Genomic DNA, 17,359 nt, shown 5'->3' on the forward strand with positions numbered 1-17,359 from the left:
GAAAGGAACACAAGTGTAGCCAGAAGGAAAAAGCAGGGTGCAGGGAGGAATGGGTAGTAGTGACAAGGGCTTGCTTATGCAGGTATCCGGAAAGCAGCCCAAAGTCTAGGCATAAGAAGGCAGTTGGAGTCAGCGCTGCAGAATCTTGGCACTTCTCAGGAGCAGAAGCAAAGAGCTGGCTTGTCCAGGACAAGTAGAGATCCTGCGAAAAGAAGAGGCAGAACCAATGCTCCTAGGAATAGAGAACTAGACTTAAGAAAGACATCGGAGGGAGAAGGGTACTTGCAGAGCTACTTTGCTGGGGAAGAGTGGAATTAACCCAATCAGCACAAGGTTGAGAGAAGTATGCACAAGCAGCTGAGTTTTGGGACAAAGGGAAGCTGAGTTTGCAGCTTAACTCAGGGCAACTGCTGCAGGAGGCTGCTAAGGGACTGCAATAACACCCAGGTGTATGTGATGCAGCCTGGCCCACATTACCTTGCTGTAAGACCTCTGCCCAAGTTCCCTGCTCCTTTCATAGTTTCATGAGATGAGAGGGAAAAAATCTGAACCTAATTAACTAGTAAGTTTTTGTATTAAGAATATCTTTAAAAAACAAAGAAGTGTGGCACCCTTAATATACAGATGCAGAAGTCACAATTCAAGCAAAGTAAAGTGCCAAAGCAGTTATCTGGATATTTCAGGTATGGGGTTTAAGTAATCTCATTTCAGTTCTCCCAGATAATAACCCTCTGCTAACATCACAGAAATGAAATCCACTAGCTATGCTAGAAAACAGTGATACCATTCTTGACTAATGTCTCCAAACTATTGTATATAGCATTAACAAAAAAAATATGCAAAAAGTGTTTCTTAAAAATGAAAATAAAAATTTAAATTGAAGCAGCATGAAAGGAATAACTAAGCCACAAACTTTTAAGATTACATTTAAAATCCTGAGGAACAGCACCAGAGGTGTTGGATATGACAGGCATGTTTCAGTATATTAGGGCGCTTTCCCAGAAAAACTACTCTGGATTCTGAGAAAACCAAAATAAAATATGACTGTGCTTTATAAGGTTCAAAGACAGGACTGCTCACTTGTATTACTTGAGTCCATGGTCAAGTGCCTCATTTTTATTTAAATGACAAAATCCAATTCCCTTCTCACTTTTCTAAATGTTAAAAAATAGATCAGAATTTGGCTTTGGAGAAGTTGCAAAATTCAGCTGCTTTGAAAACTGTTTTTCTTCTATCTGTGGATCCAGTAGTAATCACGACTATACAGGGAAAGCATCGAAAATCAATTTTAAAATTAGGATTGAAATAAAAGCATGGCAGAAAAAAAGAATAAAATCTTGACATCCTTTTAACATGCCAATTTGAAATTACCTTAACTAATTAATTTTTTTTTTAAAGAAACCATAACATTGGGGAAATTATTCCTTTTGTAAAAGTTCTGAAACATGGTTTGGGAAGAGAAATCACCATCTTTCTTTAAATCCAGAAATTGACTAAAAAAAATTAAGGGTTATAATGAAAAATACAAATTCTTCATATTTATTGCTATTTAAACTAAAAATAAGGTATGTAAAATTTCAAGTAATTCTAATCTATGTACTTAATTTTGAGGAATAAAGGAAGGGAAAACTGGGAGAAGGGGGAGAGAATGAAAAATAGGAGAAAGAACAAGAAATAAAGAAAAAAATTAGAGACAGAAAGACAAAAAGAGATAAAGGGAAAGTAACACAGAGAAAGCAAACGAGATCCACACAAATATGGTAAATTGATTTTTGACAAAAGGTACAACAGCAGTTCAACAGAGAAAAGACAGTATTTTCATCAAATGCTGCTGGAACAATTAACAACCATATGCAAAAGAAAAAAGTGATCCTCAATCTATATCTCACACCTTGTACAGTAATTAACTCAAAATAGATTAAAAACCTAAATGTAGAACAAAACTTCAAAACTTCTAGAAAAAAGCATATGAGAAGATCTTCAAGGCCTTGAGTTAGGTAAAGAGTTCTTAGATATAAGAAAAAAATTAATTGGAATGTATCAAAATTAAAAACTTTGGCTCTGCAAATGACAGAAGAATGACAATACAAGCCAGACTAGGAGAAAATATTTGTACATAACATATCTGACAAAAAAACTTTTTATCAAAATATATAAAGAACTCTCAAAAGTCAACAGTAAGAAAATACAATTTAAAAATGGGCAAAAGATTATGTACAATTTCACCAAAGATATAATGGTTAATAAGCACGTAAGGTGTTCAACCACTATGCTGTACACCTGAAGCTAATATATTGAATGTCAGAAAATATTTTTAAAGATGATCAACGTTATTAGTCATTAGAAAAATGCAAATTCAAACCACAATGAAACATCGCTACACACCTACTAAGGATGGCTATAATAATCAAGTCAGTAACAATTGTTAGTAAAAAATGTGGAAAGTGAACCCTAAGAAGCCAGGTGCCAAAACAAAATGAGTATTACTCAAAAAGTACATGATCCCATTTATATGAAATATATCAAAAAGGCAAATCTAGAGACAGAAAACAGATTAGTGGTTGCCTAGGGTTGGGGTGGAAACTGCAAACAGGCACAAAGGATCTTTTTGCTGTGATAAAAATATTCTAAAACTGATCTCTGGTGATGTCTGAACAGTATCTGTATATTTACTAAAAATTACTGAATTGTATACTTAAAACTGATTATTTTTAAACAACTTTATAATTCACTCAAAATGAACATTTCAATTGATTGTGTAACATTATCATTATGCAAAAATAAAGTCCCATACTTCAATACCATCAACCTCTAATCTCCCTATATCCACCAACTCAAGGCAACCACTAATCTACTTTCTCTCCATATATATTTGCCTATTCTAGGCATTTCAAACAAATGAAATAGTGTAATGTATGGTCTTGTGTAACAGGCATCCCTCACTTAACATGAGGTTTTCAAGATTCAGCCATGCTGTAGTATCAATCAGTATTTCAATTCTCTGTATAGTTAAACTATATTTTACTTACCTGATGAACATCTGGATTGTTTGCACTGTTGGGCTATTATGTTATAAACATTCACAGGCAGGTTTTGTTTGGACATGTTTCTATTCTATTGGGTAATACCCAGGAATGTAGTTGCTGGATCGCATGGTAAATGATGTTTAACTGAGGTATCTCACTGTGGTTTTGTTTAGTATTTCCCTGGTGGGTAATAATGTTGAGCATCTTATTCATGTGCCTACTGGCCATTTGTATATCTTTAATGAAATACCACTACATACATCTTAGAATAACTAATATAATTTTTTTTTTTAAATTGACAGCACCAAGTGTTAACAAAGATGCAGAACTGGACCTCTCATATGTTGCTGGTGGGAATACAAAATAGTAAAGCCACTCTGGAAAAAGCTTAGCAATTTCTTAAAAAGTTAAACAGTTAAGCATAGAGTTATCATGACGCAACAATCCCATTTTTGGGTATCTCTCCAAGAGAAATGAAAACTTAAGTTTATACAAAAACCTGTACATAAATGTGTCTAGCAGCTTTTTTCATAATCATGATTCACCCCAAACTGGAAACAATCCAAACATCCTTCAACTGGTGAATGGACAAACTATAGTACACCCACATAATAACTCCTCAGCAATAAAAACATAAAAAAAGCATTGATAGACACAGAACATGTATGAATCTCAAATGCATTATGTTAAATGAAATAGGACAGATATAAAGGGTACATGCTATATGACTGTATTTATATGTCAAACTGGAAAGGCAAAACTACAGGAAGAGAAAACAGATCATTTGCTACCAGTAGTTAGGGATGCAGAGAAGGGCTAACTACAAAGGGATGGCACAAGGGATATATGGGGCTATCGGAAGTGTTCTCCGTTTTGATTGAGGTAGTGGTTACATGATTATGCATTTGTCAAAACTTATAGAATTATACAAGAAAAATACTAATTTTGTGGTACTTAAGTTTTAAAAGTAAATAAAACAAAAAGCAGAAGGAATACAACTTAGAGTTGAGGAATTCATAGAACAGACAAGATTGAGAGAAAAAACAAGCAAATTAGAGGGTCAATCCATGAAAGCCAACACCTAACCAACAGGAGGTCCAAAAAGAGATGAAGTAGAGGGGAGGAAATGATGATGGTGATGATGATATAAGGAAAATTCTAGCACTGCAGGATATGAATATCTATATTTAGGTTAAAAGGGTCCATGAAGTAGCCAGAATGGTGAAAGCAAAAAATGATTATCAGCAATGCGCATAACATCTCTGAAGTCAGTGGATAAAGATTCTAAAAGCTTTCAGGGGTGGGGGGGGGGGGGGAGGTCATATACAAAAGATCACACATATGCATAGCAATAAATTTCTCAATAGAAGTAGAAGCTAGAAAACAATATAGTTCAATATTTGAGGGGAAAGTATTTCCAATCGTGAATTATATATCATGGTATTGATCAGATGGGAAACTAGGAGTTTTTAAACATGAAAGATTAAAATAATTTACTGTATTTTCTCAAAAAGGTACTGGAAAAATATTTGAAAACCAAAATAAAAAGGTTAAACCACAAAATAAGGTAGGAGGGCAGTGTTCTGGAAACAGAAGATTCAACACTAGAGAAGCAAAGGAATTTCTACCATAAGGATGAAGGGGGACTCCCAGGATCAACATTTAGGACGACTAAATAGAGAACCAGTTCAGGTAAAGGGACAGAGGATTCCAGCACATACGTTAAAAAAAACAACAACAAAACTTTTATAAATACGTAATAGAAGTTATAGATTACCTAATGGGTTTAAACATACTAGGATATATACCTCTGTTGGAGAATTTGAGGATGTTTCTATAGAAAACTGAAATGAATAAAATTAACAAAAATGAGGTAAACATTTTATAGAAAAGGAAATGTAATCAGTGAACATATACTACATGGTTCAGAAGTGATCAATATTGTACTTAAGTAATTGTAATAATGCCAACACTGAAAACATCTCACAGGAACAGATAACACTAAATTTGTTTTTGTTTTTTAAAATTTGAATATCATTTATAGATGGTCACATACATATAGGAAGTAGGAGAGAGGAGTGTGACATAAAATTGCTGTTTCTTATTATAAGCCTTGGAGAACTAGTTAATATTTTATATTATTTACATGTATTAGCTTAAGAAATAATAAAATTTAAATTTAAAAATTATTCAGTATGTGAGCAAGAAACAGAATAGCAAAATAAAATGAAAAAATAAGTAGAATTTTACAGCTACAAGAGATCTATTTTTACAGATGAAAAAATCGGGTTTCAAATAATTATGACTTGTCCAAGTTTTCACATCCATTCAGAAACAGTATGAGAACTAGAAGTATATATTGTCGCACAATTATTATAAAGAGGGATTGTATACCAAAGATATGAACAAAGGCTCAGAGGTGCTTAAGTACAAGTTATGTTCCCCAAATTAGTACAATAGGAATTTATTTAATACTCTCCTTTGAAATATCTATTGCACCTGAAATCCCTTGGCTTACTTTTCTTCTACAGCAAGTACTCCAATCCTATAAACCTCTAGAACAGTGGTTCTCAAATAAAGGGCTTGATAAAACAGATTGCCCCACACTGGGAGATTCTGTTTCAGATCTGGGTTGGGTTCTGAGAATTTACATTTGTAACAAGTTCTCAAGTGTTGCTGATGCTGCTCGTCCAGGACCACCCTTGGAGTACCAGTGCTTTGGAACAATGTGTTCCACAAGTATTACTAAGTGTTGCTAAAAAGCCTTTCAAGGCCAAAATTCTGGGAACAATGCATACTATAATCCTATCTTTGAGTTTCAAAATGTCCATTAGCATTATCAAAGGACTAAAGAATGCTAAAGTTACTTGCTTAACTTTGACCTGGCCTTACCCATAGGGGAAAAAAGGTTTGGGAAATGCTAGGTCAAAGTTGAGCAGATAACTAAATCCATTCAAGTTACTAATGGTGTTCAATGCACTATAGCTATTGCTTTTAAATTGTTTCAAAGTTTGAGAAATGCTTTAGAAATTTTTCTGTGACCTATACCTAAAATTGTTGGGATAATTACCTAAGACACCGCATATGAAGTGCACAGTGTTTATTTAAGTATTGACAAATATTAGCTACCAAATAAAGCAATTCACCAAGAAATTATTCTAGGGTCAAAAAAAAAAAAGTGAGAGTTAAGAACCAGAACAATTTCCCCTAAATTCTACTGGAAATTGAATCAAAGTTCAAATATAGCTCTCTAGAAAAATTTTCCCAGCCTTGATGGAGTTCCTCCCTTCAACACTGGAAAATAATGGGAAGAAAAATGATTGCCTTAAAGACTTTCTAGGCGCTGTACTCTAGATATCAAATAAAACAAATTGAAGAAAACAAAAATAACTTAAAATTATTATTTGACCTGTCAGGAAACTGATGTGATTTAACTTTATAATTACTTTTTATATTATAATTTAACTTGAAAATATGATTTGTTGTTTTAATTGCTAGAATTGTCTATTTCTTCTTTCACTGATTAAATGGGGAAATTCACCATAGTACAACATATGAATATAATGCTAGTAATTCTAAGATAATTATATTCTAATATATTCCTAATCTTGTTAGAATTATATGTATAGATAATTCTTATATAATTCTAATATTTTAATTCTAAAGTAACACTCCCTGTTTCAACCAATTAAATCAGGTATATGCCTGAATTTTTAAGCATACATTATCTGCAACATATAAAAGTATAGTTGTAAATGTATACATAACATGATGCTTTAGTTATTTTAGAGTCTGAGAGGCAATATGGTACCACAAAAATATTATGAACTTGATTATGCCACTTTAATCTCTCTGGGTCAATTTTCTCATCTGTAAAATGAAGGAGATGTCCTGCATGATCTCTAAGCTCTCTTTAAGGTCTAAGAACTGTGATTCTCTGATTCAGTGTTAACAGATTTGCCTTCCCTTCAGTTGGTCAAATTTGTGATCAACATTAACCATAAAACATAGCTTTTAGGGGGATTAACCTATTATCTTGGAAAATTGTGGTATTGACTAACCCACACAAAAATGAATAATAAATCTTATCTTACCAAATGAAATATACAGACCTAGATTTTCAGATGAAATAATTTGTAACTATGAGTGATGATGGATGTTAACTAAATTTATTGTGGTAATCATTTTGCAATATATACATATATCAAATCATTATGTTGTATACCTTGAACTTATACAATGTTATACATCATTGTATCTAAATAAAAGTGGAAAAAATAAAGATAAAACATGTATATAACAACTGGTGACAGAACCTGCTAAAAAGGCAATACTAAATTGTTTATTTCAATTATTTTTAGCACCAATTAACGAAAGGCCAATTGGGGAAAATAGCTCTGCAACTCTACAGAACCATATCTTAAGGTCTTTCATTATTTAAAAATATAATGGGAAACTTTTTAAAGAAAAACATTTTTTAAACAGCACCCTGAAACTAGAACCTGTCACTTCTTTTCACGGTGGACATTTAAACAATTAGCAAAGCAGAATTGATAAGGAAGGGAACACAATGGTTCTAAAAGAAAATTAGGCCACTAGAGCCCTATTCAACCTCCTCCTCAAGTTTCAGGAAGGGGACAATAAACACAAGAAAAAGAATTTCCCAGAGCAGTGATCCTTCTTCAGATATGCAAAACTGAAGAAACATTACCAAGAGCCACTTGCTTTCAATTCCTTCTCTTCCCTTCTTCGACCTGAAACATTCTAATAGAAATTAGAAAAAAAGAAAAATAGTACTTTGTTTTAAAACATATCATATTGGCACAGAAATACTGAGGGTTGTTTTTGGTTGTTTCTTGATTTAAGATACTTGCAGTATCTAATCAGTCTACAGACAGACAAGGAATTATGGAAAGGGAGAATAAAGACTAGAACATTCTTTTCTGTTTTGATGCACTGGAAATACCCGTTCACTGAAATCTCTAAACAAACTTTAATTCTCTAACTATAACCCCAGCTAGTCACTGAATATGAACTTAAATATGAAATTCAATGAAGACTTTGCTTTCTGTAACATTTAGGTCTATGTACTTTGAATTCTAGGGAAATACCTGTAGGCCTATTCCTACTTCTTAAAACAAAAACTCTAACCAAGAGAAAATGTATTATTTCAATGACATTTTTTATTTTGAATCATGCCACACAATTGGTTTTGTCTTAGAAACTACCTATGAGAAATGTTAGTTTCACGAATTCACAAATGGGAAAACTGAGGTGCAGAACACTTAGGTTGAAGATTTAGGAATCTTCTTCACTCCCAAATTTGGAGAGTATTACCCACCCACTTCACACTAGTAGTGGAGAAACAACCAACATACCCTGTACAAAAGGGGAAATGAACACTAAAAAAATGCAATATATGGCCTCTCACAGACATCTTTCCAACAGTAACTATCAGTTTAGCAAATACTTTCGAAGCACACTTGACAGTAAATGAGTATCTCATAATATGTATTGTTGCCAAATAGCCTAATGTAGTATTACCCTAAAATAATCACTATAAATGAAAAAAAATCTATTAATTCCTTTTATCAGTTAGAAAGTGCTGCACAAGACATTATGGGTTATAGATACTGAGTTAATAGTACAAGAGTATTAAGGTTAGTTTCAAATTGTGTTTGGTATGTTTTAAACTTGAGCAATGATTATAATTTGTTATAAAAACGAGGAACTACTAAACTTAAATGTATTTAAATCATAGGGCTTAATTATAAAAAAAAGTCCAGTAGTTATCACCAGAATATTAATGAATAATTGAAGTTGGCCTCAGACTAGGGATTTTTAACCTGTGGCATCAAAGTACTATAAACTCCCTGAAATTCACAGGAAAATGTGCACATGTGTGAGTAGGGAGAAAAGCAAGTTTTAAATACTTTGAAGGGTTCCATGACCCAAAGCATCTTAGAGAGCAGGATTGTAACCATCAAAATAAAATAGAGTACAAATCAATACAAAATAATTGTAGCAAGGATATAAACATTCATAAAGACAGTTGAAGACTTAGAAGTGAAATACCAAGAGAGAAATGTAATAGTATAAAAGCACCTCAAAATATTTTTTCAAGAATATCAGTTAAGTATATGTGCTACATTCCTGTTTGACGCTAGCTAGATTGATTTGCCCACCTTTTGCCTAGCCACCTACAAAAATTATAGAATTGAAAGAACTATACACTATTAAGATTGTGCTAGAATATTCATAAGAATTAACCATTTAACAAGGAATTAAACTGTGTTTGGTGGTTATCCTAAACCTTTCTCCATGTAATCTTTCACTAGAAAACATTATAGCCACTGCTTTTAATAAATCTCTAATTTTCAGCATCATTATGTTTTACTGAAAATTCCCAATAGGTTCCATTATTGGACAGACCCTTAAATACCACTATGATATTACATAAGTTCAGCACTGCTGTTTTAGATGCCATTCCTATAAAAGCTTGATTCTTCAAATTTCACCATACAACATGATGGTCACATCTGTCTTCTCAACAAGAGACATACTGGGTACTTTATAGTCAAAGACAGTATGAAATGAATGTGTGCAAGATGATAGTGTTTCTGAGAACCAATACCTAATCCTAAACAAGATAAGAGAAAACAATACTAAGTTACAGAAGTACATTTACCATTAATGGAAAGCCTACTGTGTTTCAGGCGAAGGACTAAAGAATGAGTTTCTCCTCAACTAAACTGTAAGTTTCTTTAGAGCAGGAATTGTCCTTTGACAACAAAAGTAGATTCTTATGATGCATTTATGTTAAAAGACTGAATAAATAAATAAATGGGCTTGACATATTTAGGAAGTAAAGCTGAGAATACCTGGTGGTCAATCATATAAAAAAGGTTGGAGATAGGAGTTAAAGCCTGGAGGACTGACTAAATGGTGATACCATTAATAGATAAGGATTTCAGAAAAATGAAAAGGAGAAATATGATTTTAGTTTGGGTCATATCAAGTTTAAGGTACTTAGAGAATTGACAAACATGACAAGTAGGTAACTGGAAATAGCATTCAGGAACTCAAATCAGAGTTGGGGACATAGGGAGGGGAGTTAATAGTAGAAGCTCTAGGAGTAATGAAAATACCAAGAAAATAGAGACGAGACCAAAAATAGAATCTAAAATGCAATTATTGAGAAAAAAAGAGCTGGTAAATAACTTGTAACCAAGTAAACCTACTGAGAGTTTCTCTACATAGGTTTTATGAGTACAAATCAGTATGCTTTTAAGTAGCAATGTAAAAACTGAAATAGGTTATATTCCTGTAGCTATCACACAATCTAAATTTCTTGGAATATTCCCGATTTCAAATATTTTGTCCTCCTGCTCCCATAAATGATGTAAACACACCGGAATTCAGTGTTCCAATTACAATTCCCAGCCCATCTTTTGGATGTTGAAGTGGCATAAAAGTCCTTTTTCACATTATACTCTGGGCTCAGTTTCCTCATTTGTAAAATGGGGCAGTAACAGTACTAGTTCATAAACATTAAACGAGTTCGCACTTACAAGGTGCTTTGAATAATACCAGGTGTTAACTGTTAGTTATCATTCTCCACTCCCCCATAAAAATGTATACTAATTGTACAGCAGAAAATTAATTAGCACATACCTATCAGAACCACCAATTCCAAATCTTTCCCCAAAATCAATTTCAAATAATCTTCCCATACACTTCATTTCTCAGACTGTGCAGATTTTTGGTCATCTCTGAAAATTTTATATTTTGAAAGAATCAGGGATTAAGTGGTTATACCATAATAAAGGGCCAAGAAAATACTTACATTACTGTTAGTCATTCCTAATTTTTAGTCTTGGAAAACTTTCTCAAAGTATCAAATAAGCAGTAAAAAAATGTTATATTGCCCTTTGTGCCTACATACAATGTGCACAGCATACAAAGTAGTGCTCTAAGGTATCTAAAATCAGACACCTGACAGTGCTTTCAGGTGACTGCTTTTAAATGTTCCAAAACCCCACATCAAGTTCATCAGTTGTACTCCTATCTGCCACCAAATCCTTCCAGCTCTCATTTTTTTCTCCCAAAATATATGTACACAGTAATCTAAAAATCCTTACTTCCCAAAGGCATCCCCTTCCTTACATAATTTTTCATCTACTCCAGCATCAACTTTCTGTTGTCCGCTTCTGAAACTATCCACAATGTGAATTTCTCAAAATACTAAACATTCCATTTTGCTTCCTTATTCCTGGAAGTCTAAATACCTCTAATTGAAAACTGCTCAAAAATCTGCATTCCGCTTATTAATTTCAAGAACCTGAAGCCCTGTCATGTAATACTCTTACAACTCCAAAAATCTACAATTCTGTCTTAAGTCTTCATTCACTTAATCCAGTATCAATTCTACCCATGGCATTTTGCAAGATTCCAAAAACTTAGGAATCATAGGTTTCTAAGTCTGAATTAAGGTTGTCATAAACCAAGGAAAACCCATTTAAGTGTGAAATTCCTAGTAAAATAAACTAATTAAACAACTTCTGGAATTGAATAAAATTTTCCTTGGAAGGGATTAAAGTAACTAAACATTAGGCAAACAAATATAAACAAAAAGCTTACAATATGTGTTATCATATGATACAAAGAGCACAGGACTAGCAGTAAGGAGCAGCTTCTAGTGGCAGCTCTGCCAAAGGCTGTTATTTCAGGTAAGTCCTCACCTCTGGCCTTTTTCCTCATCTGAGAAATGGGAACGGACTGGATGATCTTGAGGATTCCTGTCAAATCAAAATGATTCTAAGATATCCTTTGACTTTTAAACCCCACATTTTATAAAGGTATAGTCAAGAGATGTCACTATACACACTTGAAACCTTTGGCTTAAGCTTTTGCTAAATGAAATACTGGAGCCTGAGTTTTGTAGTCTAGTGGGATAAAAAGCAAGCATAGGATTTGGGGTTCTATACTGCTTTTTCATTGTCTGAAGTTTGAATAGACCCTTTCATTTGTTTTGGATTCTCTATGGTAGCAGTTCTTGACATAAAATAACTAAAGACTGAGTGATCAACATAAATTTTAAGTCACAGTTTTTCTCAAATTAGAGAAACACATTTAGAAAAGAGCCCAGAAAAGTCAAATTCTCTTCATGGATTTAAATGGGGCCTTTCCTACAACTTTAGTATTAATATACAATTTTGATTATGGTACTGTGAATTCTCAACTATGTACATTACTCACTTTTTAGATTATTCTCAGCAAAATTTTAGTCCAAGTTGGCTTCCTCCTGCTACCCAGAGTACTTCTCAGCCACCACCTTCTACCATTAGTAAGAATTTACTTTAATATTAGCCTAAGTAAAACACAATCAGGAAAATAAATCTATAGAAATGTTATATAATGCACCCCAAGTAAAATACTTAGATTATTCAACATTTTGGGAAAATGTAATGGAAAACAGGTCTTTACAGTGACTACTCTAGATGAGCTACATCTAAACTTTCTACCGGAAAACTAGGAACACTTAGGATAATCTAATTTACCTTATAGGTCTTGAGACCACTTATGCTAATCATAATTTCGTATTATATGATGAGGCAAAAGTTGGTTTACAGTTGTTCGTATGAAAAATAACACAGTAATAACTAATACAAGAATAAACTTTCCCATACTCACAACCATAAACCTACTTTTGCCCCACCCTGTATATCTATCTTAAGTGAATTGTAAAACCATATATTTAGCCCATACACATCAGATCATTTATTCACTTGTAAGACTAATTTTGTAAGTGTATAAATTATAAATTCTTCTATGATGTTACAGTAAATGTTGCAATATCACTGTGAGAGAGGTTTCTTAAAAAGAACCACCCAGCAAATCCTTTTGGTTTATTCTTCTCAAACCAACAAAGTTCTGACATTGGACAAGATTATTTTGTCACTATATTTGAGGAAAAAAGTGAACACATCCATTCCACTCTAATCTTCAGGATAAAAATAGTTTCTCCAAGTACAATGCATCAACTGACTTGATAGTTCATCATTTTTGAGTAATTATTGAGCTTTTTATTTCACAGAACATAATCCATCATTTTTGCTTTTTAAAATTTGGTTCCTTGGACTATGAAGCTAAAGATGCTGACTCAGAAGGTTTTTTTACAAGTTTGTTACTGTTTTATTTTCTTACACTAAGAAAAATCAAACTAACTACATTTTATATTCTTGTCAAAGTTTTCAAATTTAATTCAGTTTTTCATAATTCCAATTCCCCTTGGGATTCTAGGATAAAACCTGTAAACACTCACTACATATTTCTAATACTAAAAAATAAAGATCAGGGGGAAATCTAATAAATTTACTAAACTGCAATTAATGTTTGAACCCAAATGCTAATAGTCACACCATAAAACTTTCTAACATTCTACAGATGTAGGAAGTTCATTAATTTATATTACTCTGCAAATATTTTGATTTAACCATTTTCCATAGGCTGGATTTGGGGGGATGTTTTTAAAGTGTTGAGAAGTTAGTGTTTATTTTTGTAATCCAACAACTTTATCCAAAAATGCAGAGAATTTTTCTGGCTGGCCAGGAGGAAAACATTTCAGTGTTGATAAGTCCATTGACTGTAACAGCCCAGGAAGCGTGCTAAAACAAAAGAAGAAAAATATTAGGTAATATGGGAGAAAATTCCAGCATTCATCTGCTGCCCATAAATGAATCTAACTTCTAATTCTGTGAAGCTTCTCAAACTATACATGTGATTTTTGATGTCTTTTAATATTATAGGTATACATACTAAGATTAAAGCAATACAAACAGCACTACATGTCAATTATCAATTCAAAAGATACTTTATTTCTTATGTCAACTGAAATATTTCAGAAATGTTATTTCATGAAAGATGTAGTCATGGCTTTGGAACACTTCTCAGGACTGGACAGTTATAAATTGAAGCAAAATTAATTCATGAGCCCCGCCGGGCGTGGCTCAGCGGTTGAGCGTCGACCTGGGATCCAGGCGATCGGGGTTCGATTCCCGATCAGGGCACATGCCCAGGTTGCGGGCTTGATCAATGACTCTCTCCTCATTGATGTTTCTATCTTTCTCTCTCCCTCTCCTTTCCTCTCTCTGAAATCAATAAAGATATATATATAAAAAATTATTAAAAATTAATTCATGAAAACAGAATAAATGAAACCAAAAGTAACAGCTGCCAGACAACAATAATAAGCTGAGGAGACTACTATTCTACACGCATGAAGATTGTGGAATAACTTTTTTTGCTGGTAATTTACTATCATAAATCTGATATAAATAAAACAATGCACAATCGCCATGCATGTTGGAAATAAGGTTCCAAACCACAACATAAAACTATTACTTCAAGAATTTAATTAAACCAGCCGTTTAAATTAGAACATATAACCACCTAGCCTAGATTTGGGGCAAATAAATAATATACCTAAGATGAAAACACAACCAATTATTGAATCTTATGGCATTCATGTGTATGACTTTCTTGAAATTAATATAAAAAAAAGACTTCTAAACCTTTAGTAAATTAATAAGTTAGAGACTTGTACAGCTTTTGTTTCAGCTGAAAAGAGAGTCAGGACATCCTTTATGAAATCAGTGTTTTCCCTTTTTGAATGTACCAACATAAATTCAAAGCTGATTTAACATTTAAAATGAAAATACTCATCAAAAGTGTCTGGAAAAATTGACTTTCATAAAACTGGATGATTAGAGTTTATTACTCTTAAAAACGATGCTAACCCCTAACAATCTCAACTACCCAAGGACAAATATGACCATTATCTGAGGCCCACATAATTTTGATTATCTAGATTCTTTCTGATTTACAATACTTTTAAGAATGGCTTCTATATTACAAAGCCACCCTGACATTCCCTCTCCTCTATCAATATCATTACAGGGATTAAGACATCAACAATTACTCCTGAAACAATCAATGAATCTGTCTCCTGTCAATGAGAGCAGGAATCTTTGTTTACTGAAGTATGCTTAGTACCTAGAATAATGTGAGGCACATAGTAGGTGCTCAATAAATATTTAATGAATGAACAAGTATTTACTGACTGCCTAAGAGACAGATGCAGTAAAGTTAAAAGAAAAGCTTACTATGTTCTAACCTGTTTCTTCTAAAATTTATATTTTCAAATTAACTTCAATTTAGGCTTACAGTTGTGAGTATGCAAAAGTTTATTCTTTATTATTATTTATGAATTATTGTACTACTTACTCGTATTACAACTCTAAACCTACTTTTGCCTATCCCTGTATGTATTTTGCAATATTTCTACAAAGTCTTTGCTTTTTAAAACATCAAATTAGGATAGCTCTTCAAGTCAAACAATTGGAAATTACTGACCTGACCCTTTGGCAAGCTTCTAGTGTCTCGAGAAGAATTAACAGAAAACAAAGCAGCAATTTTCTTCATCCTTCTATTGTGATGTTGATCAGTTCCTGTTGAATTCTAATATATTTCTAGAAAATAATACTCCTTACCATAAAATAATTCCCCTGCTTAAAATACTCCAATGACTTCTCACTAAACATAGAATAAAATCAGAACTCTTACATGAGCTAGCCCCGCCCAGTATCATCTTATACTACATTCTCCCTTGCTCACTATACTACTGCACTAACTATCCCGGTTTCTCAAACACACCAAATTCAAAGCTCATTCCTAACTTAGGGCCTCTGAAATTGCTGATGTTCCTTCAGCCTCTAGAGCTTCACATGATTGGCTCTTCCTTTTTATTCCGGTCTCAGCTTAAATATCATATATTGTCATGCACTACCTGACCATTTTATCTAATTAGTCTTCACCCAAGTTATCACACCACCCTGGCTTATTTTCCTCTTAACAAATTTCACCATGTAAAATTATACTGATTGCTTATTTATGAACTGCTTACTATCTCCCCCCTAGAAGATAAGTATCATGGGATTTTGTCTCATGTTTAACACTGTATCCACAGTACCTAAAACAATGCCTTCCATATATTAGGTATAGTTGAATTAATGAATGAGCAAATTTAGAGATTCCAGTGGATTTACTGAATGCAAAACCTGAATTAAAAATAAGCAACTGCTTTCCTTAAATAAGAAAAATCTAAATAATGAACTCAAAAATTACATTCTCGGAGATTTGAGCACCCAGATGAAAATACATTACATGCACACACACGCTCAGATATTTGCATGCAATGATACAGGCATAGATCACAGTCAGAGTAGAAGACAAACAAATGAGAGGGTTTGACAGCTGAGAAAAATCAAAGAATGATACGTGGGAGAAGGTAAGAGGTTGAAGAGACAGATGGGGTAGGTAGGTGGGTAAGAATAGCTAGGGAGGAATTAAGGCAAGGTGTCAAAAAAATCAGTCTCTAGTATACCTGCAGGTGCAATAGAAGAGATGTCCGTCTTTGTGTAGCTGCTTTGCCAATTCCAGCTGATGATTGTTCATTAATTTTTCGTTAATAACCACTACAAGAGGCTTCCTTTTTTCCAGAGTCTCCAAACAGCTTCCTGCACCTACAAACATACATCAAATTTGTCAAGAGTTATTTTAAAAAGTTAATCCAACAGATATATGAAAAGATGTTCTACTTCACTAGCTATTAGGGAAATGAAAATCAGGTGGTAACCTCATACTGGTTAGAATGGCTATTATCAACAAGACAGGTGATAACAAGTGTTGGAGAGATTGTAGAGAAAAAGAAACCCTAATTCACTGCTGGTTGAAATGTAATGTGGTACAGTCACTATGGAAAAGAATATGGTAGTTCTTCAAAAAACTGAGAATAGAGTTACCACATGACCCAGCAATCCCTCTCCTGGGTATCTACCTGAAAAACTCGAAAACATTTGCAAAGATATATGCACCCCTATGTTTTTTTGCAGTATTATTCACAATGGCCAAGTCGCAGAGACAACCAATGTGTCCTTTGATAGAGGACCAGATAAAGATGTGGTACATATATACTATGGACTACTACTCAGTCATAAGAAAAGGGAAAATACTGCCATTTGCGACAGCATGGATGAACCTTGAGAATATTATGCTAAGCGAAATCAGTCAGAAAAAGCTAAGAACCATAAGATTTCACTCATATGTGGGATATAAAACTGAAACTTAGAAACAAACAGTGTGGTGGTTACCAGAGGGAAGGGGGTACTAGAGGGTAATGGAGGCCAAACATACGGTGACAGATGATTTGACTTTGGGTGCAATATACAGATCATGTTATCATAGAATTGTACACTTGAAACCTAAATGATCCT

The 17,359-nt window shown here is 33.4% G+C and overlaps 1 protein-coding gene across 1 annotated transcript in view; it reads right to left on the reverse strand.

Annotated features, from left to right (window-relative positions):
• ALG13 (ALG13 UDP-N-acetylglucosaminyltransferase subunit) overlaps window positions 1-17,359 on the reverse strand; it is a 60,194-nt gene that overhangs the window by 40,272 nt on the left and 2,563 nt on the right. The window contains 4 exon segments of the mRNA XM_016198084.2: window positions 2-48; window positions 50-171; window positions 174-202; window positions 16,471-16,609. Coding sequence (XP_016053570.2) covers window positions 2-48; window positions 50-171; window positions 174-202; window positions 16,471-16,609 — 337 coding nt within the window.

This window comes from Miniopterus natalensis, chromosome X (assembly GCF_054644295.1).
Source record: "Miniopterus natalensis isolate mMinNat1 chromosome X, mMinNat1.hap1, whole genome shotgun sequence".
In the NCBI taxonomy this organism is placed as follows: domain Eukaryota; kingdom Metazoa; phylum Chordata; class Mammalia; order Chiroptera; family Miniopteridae; genus Miniopterus; species Miniopterus natalensis.